The sequence below is a fragment of the Danio rerio genome, chromosome 13 (genome assembly GCF_052040795.2).
Source record: "Danio rerio strain M-AB ecotype USA chromosome 13, GRCz13ab, whole genome shotgun sequence".
Taxonomy (NCBI): Eukaryota; Metazoa; Chordata; class Actinopteri; order Cypriniformes; family Danionidae; genus Danio; species Danio rerio.
The window spans coordinates 25,455,097-25,466,529 of record NC_141033.1 but is presented as its reverse complement, the minus strand read 5'-3'; the positions used below and the strand labels follow the sequence as shown (position 1 = coordinate 25,466,529).

Genomic DNA, 11,433 nt, shown 5'->3' with positions numbered 1-11,433 from the left:
TGTTTTGGATGCCTCCTGGACGCCTCCCTAGGGATGTGTTCCAGGCATGTCCCACTGGGAGAAGGTCTAGGGGAAGACCCAGGACACACTGGAGGGACTATGTCTCTGGCCTGGGAATGCTGGAGGAAGTGTCTGTGAAGAGGGAAGTCTGGGTTCTCTCCTAAGACTGCTGCCCCCATGACCCAACCCTGAAATAAATTGGTAGAAAATGAATGGATGTATTATTATTGTTATTATTATTTTTAATAATACTTATACTACTACTTCTGTTACTACATTTCACAGACACTGTTCTGTTTAGATAAAGAGATGTTTCTGCAAAAATGTAAAACTTTAATATTCATTCATTTATCCATTTTCTTTTCGGCTTTATTAATCAGGGGTCCCCACAGTGGAATGAACCGGCAAAATTATAATAATGAAAATTATTGCAATAATTTATTTATTTATTTATTCATTCATCCATTCATTTTCTTTTTTATAGGCCTAATAATAAAAGCAAGAAAACTATTTTATGTAAAACTACTGTATGTTTATAGCGTGCATAAATGTGTCAAATATTAGATATATTTAAAATTATGAAAATAAATAAGTTATATATATATATATATATATATATATATATATATATATATATATATATATATATATATATATATATATTTTTTTTTTTTATTTATATATATATATATATATATATATATATATATATATATATATATATATATATATATATATATATATATATATATATATATTTTTTTTTTTTTTTTTTTTTTTAAATCGTAACTTCATCCAGCATGGGATTTAAGTATAAAAAGAGCGTTCAAACTTTTATTTTGAAATTCGCTGGAATCGTTCTCTTGCTGGTTGAGCGCTCCCTCTCCGTCTGTGTTGTTCCTGTGTGGATCCAGAGTGAGTCCGCGAGCGCGCAGTGGAACGAACAGGGATCCAGCAGAAGCTGCACTGAGGAGGACCGTGTTCAAGCTAAAGCTACGGAGCTGAAATGGTGAGCCCAATTCAGACCGCTTTTAATGGCTGCATTTACGCATTTATGACACGATTCGCTTTCTTTCCTTTTAAATGAACGCCCCCAAATCTGGCCAACATGTTTGTGGTTTATTCGGGCTAAAGTAGGCCATGGAAGTCGTGAAGGATTGGGTGTGGAGGTGCTCATTATCAGCCCGCGATAAAACACTGATATAAACACTGTCCACAGACTCTCGTGGACTTAACGTTACAGAAGGAATTTGTTTATTTTTGGGGTTGTTTGGTAAACTTACATCCACGCAAACCCTTCAGGACATTTAAATACAGATGAAGAGCTGAAGGTTGAGTCCAAATGAACTTAACTTAGATGCCCAGTTTACTTCGTTTCTATTAAAATTGAGTTGTTCAGAAGTTGCATGTTATTCTGAAATGTTAAATGTTTCTGGATTGCTTCGTCTATTCGTGTGGATATTGAGCAATGCAGTGCACATGACTCTTAAATGTTTTTTTTCGCACTGCGTCAGCATTTGATGGCATTCGGGAGTGTTTCTAGGCACTCTATAAGTTAGATGTTATTTTTATTTTTGTAATAAGACAAAATGCAAAATAACCTTGGTAACGAATTGTTTGTGAAGTCTAGTGTAATGCACACTAGTGTAATCAGCTGTCTTCAGTTCCCTTATTGTAGACGAGGTATGTCGCCCCACTATGTCAAATCGTGCATGAGGTGATATTAGTAGACTGAAGTTTGTTATCATACTACTGTTAATGATTTTTTTCTATTTTGTAAAATAAATTTTTTTTGGACTGCCCTTTTTTTTAACAATCTTCTAAAGTTGTAGCCAAAGCACTGATAATATAAAATATAAAAAACTATATAGTTTTTTGTTTTGTTCTTAACCATTTGACCCTTTAAGAATAATTTGTATTTGTGGTATATTGTTAAATTTTTATTATGTAGCTGACATGTAATAGCCAATGAAGTCGGTCTCAGAATAAACAAAAATAATAACACTACACATCAGAAACCTCACATAAAAGGGTTCAAATTCATGAAACCACAATGCTTTTTCATTACTTATTTCAGTACTGTTATAACATTATATTACATTTGGGGCATAAAAGAAGTTTAATAAATTGCATCAGGAAAAAAAAATAAAATCATTGTATAAAGTATGTAAAATATTGTAAAGTTGGAATCACATAAGTAAAATATTTATAGGGATTTTGCTGTAAATGGTTTGTTTCCTTTAAAATAAGATCTTGACTTTGTAATATATATATATATTTTTACATTTTAATCAAAATGCCACAACTGGATAAAGTATGTAAAATATAGTAAAGTTGGCATGAAATAAATGAAATGCCTTTAAAGATTTTGCTGTAAATTGTATTCTTGGGGGGAAAAAAGACATTGACCATGTAATTTTTAATCAAAATGTCACAACTTGATCTTCTGATGAAATGACTAATGAAGTCTCATGATCCTATATTTTCTTCTTCTCATTAATAATTTTTATTTGGATGAACATCACACTAGGATAAAACAGATCTGTCACTAAGTTCATTTCAATGTGACTATAATAATAAAACCAACAACATGGCAATAATAATAAGAAATGTAATAACGATCATTAAAACTGAACACTTAAACTTGGCAAATAGCAAAAATGCAATGAAATTATGTTATCATTGTTCCAGAGTTTCCTTGGAGGTCTGTTTGGTCCTGTGTGTGAAATCGATGTCATTCTGAATGATGCAGAGAGCCGAAAAACGGCAGAGCTGAAGACTGAGGAAGGGAAATTGGAGAAGCATTATCTGTTTTATGATGGAGAATCGGTTTCAGGAAAGGTGAGTGAGCAGTCATAAGTTGTGGTAGTAACAGCTTTAAGTCTTCTAAAATAAAAGACTGTTGACGTGTTGCCTTCTGTCACCCCAAGGTAAATATCAATGTGAAGCAAACCAGCAAACGGCTTGAACATCAGGGAATCCGCATCGAGTTTGTAGGACAAATTGGTAAGTTATCTCTATTGAGTTTTTCGCTTTGGTAAGGCGTTCATGCAGTAAAGCGGCTTCAGTATGGTTGTTCTAGTCTAAGAGCTTAGGGGAGCATGTGGTTGTCACATGGAAAGCTAGACTCCTCCACACATTTTCTGACTGAGCCAATCTGTTATGGTGGAATAGTTGAACACATTGTTAAGGTCAACACTAATCATTTTTCTAACTTTTGACTAACATTGGTTTTTTGATGGTCTGCACAGTCTCTAGATTGCTGCTTGCCATGCAGTGTATAATATAAGCACAATGTTTTGTTTTTTGTCCAGTCCCTAAGTAATGGCTTGTCATTTGTTTCTCATGCAGAGCTTTTCAGTGATAAAAGCAATACTCATGAGTTTGTCAACCTTGTGAAGGAGCTCGCTCTGCCTGGAGAGCTGACACAAAACCGCAGCTATGACTTCGAGTTCATGCAGGTGGAAAAGCCGTACGAGTCCTACGTTGGAGCAAATGTCAGGCTGAGGTTAGGCAACACTTTGTGAATTTTTGCTTGTTTGTTTGTAACTTCATTACTTGGGGACATGTTTTTCCAATCCAGTGCACTACTGTACCATTGTTTTTCAGTGTAAACATGTGCTTGGCAGGCATGTATGCCTGTTAAGTTTGTTTCTTGCAAAGCCCTTTTTTTATGCGATGTGTCAAGTTAAGAGTTTAAATTCTACATGCAGCACTACTCTTCAGTGTAAGTTCCAAAGCAATAGACCAAGGTGAACTCGGAGGCCGTGCAAACATTAAAAGTTACAGGCAATCATTTGCTTAGTCCAGATAGCATCATGGTCTATTAGCGATTTATTTTAAAAATCATTGCAAAGCGATGCAGCTTGCGCTTTTAGATGCAAATAAAAATTTTGTTTGAAAGAACCCTTAATTTGGTCAAATACTGTGACAGACATGGAAAAATAAGAAAATATTTACCTGCTGTTTATGTGAAAAATTTGTAAACCTGTAACTGTTTAACCATTTTAATTTTATGAGAATAACTCCACACCACATAGAGAACAATAAAGACAGATAAATTATATTGTGGGAATAATTTAACATTAAAGGGAAAATTCATCTAAAAATCCAAATTTTTCCCACTCTCAAGTGGCTCCAAACTAGTTCTTTGTTTCTGTTGAACTCGAACGCAGGTAACCATTGACTCCCATAGTAGGAAAAACAAATACTGTGGAAGTCAGTGGTTTTAAAATAGCTTTTTGTGTTTTCAAGAAAAGAAAGAAACTGAAACAGGTTTGTGACAAGAGAAGGGTGAGTAAATGATTAAGGGATTTTGTATTTTTGGGTGAACCATTCTTTTAAAACAAGGGTCTCAAACTGCAGCCCCGAAGGCCATTTGCGCCCCTGCCTTTTTCTCCCTTCGGCCCGCAACTGATGTCAAAAATATAAGGAGATTCAGTCCACCAAAACATATATTTTTGAATCACTTTCATTGTCCTGCATTCGCATATAGACTTGTGCTTACTGTACCATATATTCATCACTTACGGTTTCTCTCAGAGTGCGATCGAGAGTAATGCACATGCAGACTATTTCTGGGGCTAATTTAAACATTGAAATATTTTTCCATAAGTGCTCTATTTTTAATAATACTTTATTTTTACTAATAATCAAGGGTCATGTGATTATAATCAACTTTATATCTGCTGTATTTTGTTGTACAAACACCTCTTTATGACTTGCACATTATGCGGGTGGTGTAAATATGATAGTTTTGCTAATATTCGATTCAAATGGTCTCATTAATAGATTTTCATTTTAATAGATTTGTATAAAAAATGTGCATTAGTAAAATTTTACTTCTGGCTGAATTGAACACGTTAAAGTAAATGTGAATATATACATACTTTCCCCCTCTTTGTTGTAGTTTTACAAAAAAAAAAAATTAAAAAGAACAATTGCCAGTAAAGTCAACTAAGTTAGCCAAACTGCATTCTGCTGTCTTACTCTATCTGCTAAACTTTTGGTTAAGCAACAATAGATTGGGATCTAAGTATATTTATTAGTATGCTTATTATTAAATTGTAATATTTTCAATAAGTATGATAAGAAACAAAAATTACCTATGTTACTCTGGGGAAGAATGTCTGAGGACATCAATTACATCCGGTGTACAGTTTTTGCTAAAATGTAAAACGGCCCTCCTTGTGAATTGTCAGTCGCTGATATGGCCCCCCGCCCCCCCGAGTTTGAGACCCTTTTTTAAAGCTACCTTTAAAACTCAGTCCACGAAAATGATTAAAAACACTGTTTTATCCATGCCAGACCGGTAGGTGGCAATATTGATTTGTAAAGAATTCTTATGCGTCTGCACACACATAGCACTTTACTATAAAGCTCACCTGATCGCACATGCCTGATACGGTGGTGACAGCACAGCAGTATCATTTTTAATCTCTAAAGCAAGATGTGTTATTTTACTATTCTTGGTTAAAATGGTGTGCAATCAACTATCCTTAATGTGGCAGATGACAAAACTGTAATGCACTCTTATAATTAACGTAATCATCAACGCTAATAATGTTCGTTATCAAAATTTGTTCGGCCATTAGTTTAACTATTAGATACTTTTAAAATCACACAAGATCATATGTTCTTTATGCCTCTCTAGGTATTTTCTTAAAGTTACAATTGTGAGGAGGCTGTCTGATTTGGTAAAGGAGTATGACCTCATTGTTCATCAGCTGGCTACTTACCCTGACGTCAACAACTCTATCAAAATGGAAGTGGGCATTGAAGACTGCCTGCACATAGAGTTTGAATACAACAAGTCCAAGTAAGTGCACTTAAACACTTTTCAGTTCTGCTGCTGAATAATTCTGAGTATATATGGATTCAGTGGCTTAACCTCATTACTCTGATTGGTTTTTAAGATAACAGAATTTTTCTTGCTTATCAGGTATCATCTCAAAGATGTTATTGTGGGTAAAATCTATTTCTTGCTGGTACGGATTAAAATCCAACACATGGAGCTGCAGCTGATCAAGAAAGAAATGACAGGAATAGGTAGGATCACTTATGTTATATTTTGTATGTGTGTGTGTTTCATGAATTGTTCTGAAAGTGGAAAAAAAATGTTAATGATTTAGTTCTTGACATTTTATTTATCTATTTTGAACAAGAACACTGAATAAATGGTCATTTTAGATACATTCAAAATTTTTTGGAGAAAGTAAGGGTTGTGAAGATTTCTTATACTCGAGAATAATTTCATTGTGTAAAGTTAATAAGATATACAGCAAAATCTTATCAGTGTAAACTGATTTTAATACAAAAAAATGTCATTTATTCCTGTGATGGCATAGTTGATTTTTTTATTAGTCTTCAGTGTAAAGTGGTCCTTCAGAAATATTCTTAAATGCTGATTTGCTGCTATTTTTCTTTTTGAGAAATTAATTCTAAGATTTTTTTATGAAATTAAAGAACAGTCTTTATTTTGACATGGAAATCTTATGAATATCTTTAATGTCAAATTTTTGCTGAATTCAAAATATCTCACTGAACCTAAATATTAGAAAAATGGTCTATTTGTATTTGAAGTAGTTCTTTTATTTTTTAAAAATACTTTATGTACATGTTTTTTTTTTTTTCAAATAATCTCCGCCTTCTATCCTCAAGCATTTAATATTCACTGGTTTGTCCTTTGATGCTGAATAATGTGAGATTTATGACGTGTCATGTGATTTTTCTCTGTAGGGCCGAGCACGACTACTGAGACAGAGACTGTTGCTAAATATGAGATTATGGATGGAGCACCAGTCAAGGGTGAGCAGCTGCTTCAAATCATTTTCTGTATCATTTTGTTTGGAAAATTAATGTCATTTTGAGTTTATTAAAGACTTAAGACACAGGACCGCTTATGGAAGCACATTCTTTGGTTAGGTAATTACTTTGAACAAGTAACTGCTTTCTTAACTGATTTAAAAAGTATGCTTGATACAAAATGATTGTGTAGAGTGTATGAATGGAAACTGGAAATACTACATTCATCATATTCTGTTGTTTCTCAAATTCTCTCCTGTGGCATGAAATAGTAAAGTGCCCATTTAATGCATAATGGAAATACTCATGCCTTGTTTCAGTGATCATTTAGTGATTCATTTCAGTGATTCAACAATTTTTTAGCTCATATTTTCATCCAAAATTTCAGCCTAGTTGCGGACTGGTAATATTACATGGCCTAGTCAAGTAAGTTGCTCTTTGGATTTAATCAAATAGTTGGTTTATGACATTACTCTAAATGTTTTGTATTAAAATGCTAATTTAAACCATTATTTATTAACACACACACACACACACACACACACACACACACACACACACACACACACACACACACACACACACACACACATATATATATATATATATATATATATATATATATATATATATATATATATATATATATATATATATATATATTTTGTTGTGCTTTCTATTATTAGCATTTTATAAAAAACATATAATTTATATCTAACTTTTTTATAAAATGTATTATATAGAAAAGAATAAACAGTCAAAATACATTGTTAAAATAAAGGAGAAGCAATTTTTGACGGTTTTTGATCGGTTTGACGGTACAAGGGAAATACCTTCACACAACAGGTAATTCACAGAATATGGTGTAATACCGGTGCTAAATCATTTGCCACTGGTACGCAGTGGGGTGATCTGCCGTCAGGCTGCAGGTGGGAGAGGCTGCTGTACGAGTACTGGGCCGCTTGTCAGTGCTCTGAGGCTGGGGAGGGGCCGGCGGCATCACCCGCAGCAGTATGGACAAATGAGTCTATAAAAATCTCCAGTAACACACAAAAAAAGTCGCTAGATTTGTTGCTAGTCGCTTTTTTGAAAATTTGTCACTAGGGGGGTCTGAAAAATCGATAAATCTAGCGATAACGTGGCTAAGTTTGCAACACTGTATAAAACACTCACAGGACATTAATTTGGACAACATGCGGAAATATTAAATAGTTCACAAAATACACAAAGAGAGACTTTCACTTTCACTTCACGCATAGTTTGTGAATAAACTGATGTACATGTACTAATTGCAGATGCAATGATGAGGCTGATTTTGTGCCAAGTTTGAAGTAATCAATCAGAGAACAGGAGACTGCATTACTTCGATAATTTTAATATAGCATATTAATACTGAAAACCATAAATTATAGTATAACATTAAGACTTAATTTTAAGCTATTTTGTGGCCCCCCTGCAGGATAGCTGAGGCCCACCGTAAACCATTCATCAAGGCAATAAAGATCCATTCACAGACAATTATTTATACCTAAACTGACTTTCTCTATGGGGCTGTCAATTTTGTTTCTAGGCGAATCCATTCCTATCCGACTTTTCCTGGCTGGCTATGACCTTACACCCACAATGAGAGACGTAAACAAGAAGTTCTCTGTGAGGTACTTTCTGAACTTGGTGCTTGTGGATGAAGAAGATAGAAGATACTTCAAACAGCAGGTCTAGTGTTTTTGATGAAAATATCATGTTCCATTGCACTTACAGTGTCTTATTAGACACAAAGAAGTGATATAAATGAATTCTGTCTTTTTTTTGTGTGTGTAGGAAATAGTTTTGTGGAGGAAGGCACCGGAGAAAATGCGGAAAAGGAATTTCCATCAGCGCTACGAGTCGCCTGAGCCCCGGCCGAGTCTCTCTGCCGAGCAGCCAGAAATGTGAGCGGGGTTTGAAGAGTGACCAACAGGGACACACGTACCTCTCAGTGACCAGTCGCAACTTCCACTGAACACCCCTGCAGATCGCTGTTCACACGGTCACCCCTCACTGCTTACGGTGATATAAACTGTGCCTGAAGTGGCTCTGTCCTCCCTGCCGTCCACAGCAAGCAGTCTGTTAGTATACAAGGACACTTTTTAGAAAGCACTGGAAACAATAATGTAAGTCATATAGCACATCTTCAAGATTGCACATCTCCCTAAATGAAGAAATGTTTTTAAAAGAAGTGCACTCACTGGTATCCTCTATGTTCCACGTCATAGAGCAGACAAATAGAGACCTAAACACATTTTAAAGAGCTTCCTCATGCATGCTAGCTGGTGAATCCGAGTAAGTACTGGTTAATAAAGGCCATGGGTAAAGTTTAAAAAGAAATGCAACAGCACCCAAGCCACACTGTATTTTCAATCCACTTTAAGCTGTAAAACATTTGTTTAACTTATTTAGTGTCTTTTTTTTTTCTTTTGGTTTGTTTGTTTGTTTCTTATATACTCTGATAAATTATGTTCTTGAAATTTAAAGAAATTATATGTCTATATATAATATTTAAAGAGGTTTTGGACTAGAAGCTTTATAAAACTAGGGCAGTTTGTGTATTGATATTGGGCACATCTATTGAATATCTATTCTCAGCCCAATTTTAAATAACACACTGGCTTAGTAGTAAAAGAGGGCCATTTGAAATTCTCTGTTAGTTTTATGAACTGTTAAATATCATCTCTGCTGCAATTACATTTCATATGACACTTAAGAAAGATTTTGAATTGTTTTGTTGTATTTCTTGCATGTCATCCTGCTTTAAGGTTTCCTGAGAATGGGGATGTTATCAATGTTTCACTGTCACAAATGTGCGCTTGCATATGTTATGTGGTTTGTGAAGTAAATGTTTATTTAGACTATCATTTCAAAAGTCTTTATTTCATTCTAAAGCATTAAATGTTTTCCGTTTCCTTCTATTGCTTTGATTTTAAAACTTACACTACATTATTAATGAAAATGTGTGTGTTCAAAACCGTCGAGAGTGCCCCAATGGAAATGACTAGTGTTTGGAGAACTGAGTGAGTAGTTGTGCTGCGGGAACTGAGTCATTTGTACATCTTGAAAAATTGTACATATCCAGCCATAGTTTGTTTATCTGCCAAAATGTCAAATAAAAATGGAAGTTTATACTTACTGGTGCATTTGTAAGTTCATTATTGTGGAAAAATAAACAGTTTTACCCAAATATACTTGGATAAACGTAAATGGTCGGGACGGATTTCGTGGGGAATAGCAAAATGTTACATTCGTCATTCGCCCGTGTATGGCAGTCTCATAGAAATTGCTATAGTGCAGTGGTTCTCAAACTGTGGTACGTAGACTTTCTTTTAGTGGTATGCGGAGAAATTGCTGAATAATTTAAGAAAAATTAACACATTTAACCCTTTCACGTATACGCTAACACCAATGTGATCAGTAAATTGATTTTAATAGGAAAAAGCTTTTATTTTATTTTCTATTTTCTAATGTCTGTTATGTATTCTATGGTTTGAAGTTAATTTCCTCCCCATATTTGTAGTGGTTGTTGGGGGCGTTTTCCGTATTTTTATATCCCTATGTTGACAGGTATGGTTTAATGACTTGCTTTTCTGACACACAAAGCCTATAACATGCAGTAAGCAGATCTAATTTCTAAATTACATATGTAAATCAAAATCATATATTTACAGTTAATTTTATATATATATATATATATATATATATATATATATATATATATATAAATATATATATATATATATATATATATATATATATATATACACACACACACACAAATAAGTCATAAATCTACATGTATTTCAAAATTTTTCAAAAATATTTTTATATATGAATGTGATCACAAATAGCCTTTATTCATGAGGTCCAAGGAACATTTCCAGGTTTTTATAAATAAGCTACTTAATGTTAATACTTATAATAATATTAATAATAATTTTTACTTTTTAAGAACATGTATAATTAACTTTTAGAAGCACATTTTAATAAAAAAAAATGTTTCCCTGTAAATATAGGGCAGTGTTCATGTTCAAACTATTTATTATGTTTAAAGTGGCTGACAATAATAAATATTCATAATAATAGAAATTAATCTGCCTAATTTTTGAACTGTGCAGAGCTTTAGCTGCTTAATTAGGCCTACTACGCTACTGTATTTCGATACTGGTCATTATGGTGGTACTTGGAGAGACTATTTTTTTTTTCTGAGGTGGTACTTGGTGAGTGCTTGGTACTGCTATAGTGGATACAATTAGCAATTTTTTATCAAGTAAGTTTTTAATTTGAATAGGTTTTCAGACTAAGAATTTTATTTTCGAAAGTTCACAAAAAAGGACAGGGTGATTTACCACTGAATTTATGACGAAAAACGGCATTCACAATACTAAATTATCCCTAAACAAACAAACAAACATAAACAAAATCTGAAACTACTAAAGTCAAGCAAATACACTCGTTTAATCAAAAATGAGCTGTGATTTATAACTTTCTTTCCTTGGAATAAAATTATAACATTATTATTACGATGATATAAGAAAGCGTGAGGGGTTTTGGCTTCCATGTTTCTGTGGGAGTTAAAGCTTCTGTTATTAATCCATAAAT

General features: G+C 33.6%; 1 protein-coding gene across 1 annotated transcript; it reads left to right on the top strand.

Moving 5' to 3' along the window:
- The first annotated feature begins 841 nt into the window (after positions 1 to 841).
- Positions 842 to 9,966, top strand: vps26a (VPS26, retromer complex component A). The gene is given in 9 exon segments (NM_200907.1): positions 842 to 1,009; positions 2,692 to 2,841; positions 2,931 to 3,006; positions 3,352 to 3,508; positions 5,654 to 5,818; positions 5,942 to 6,048; positions 6,739 to 6,807; positions 8,375 to 8,517; positions 8,623 to 9,966. Coding segments are annotated over 9 exon segments (984 nt in total). The 5' UTR covers positions 842 to 1,006; the 3' UTR covers positions 8,737 to 9,966.
- The last annotated feature ends 1,467 nt before the right edge of the window (positions 9,967 to 11,433 follow it).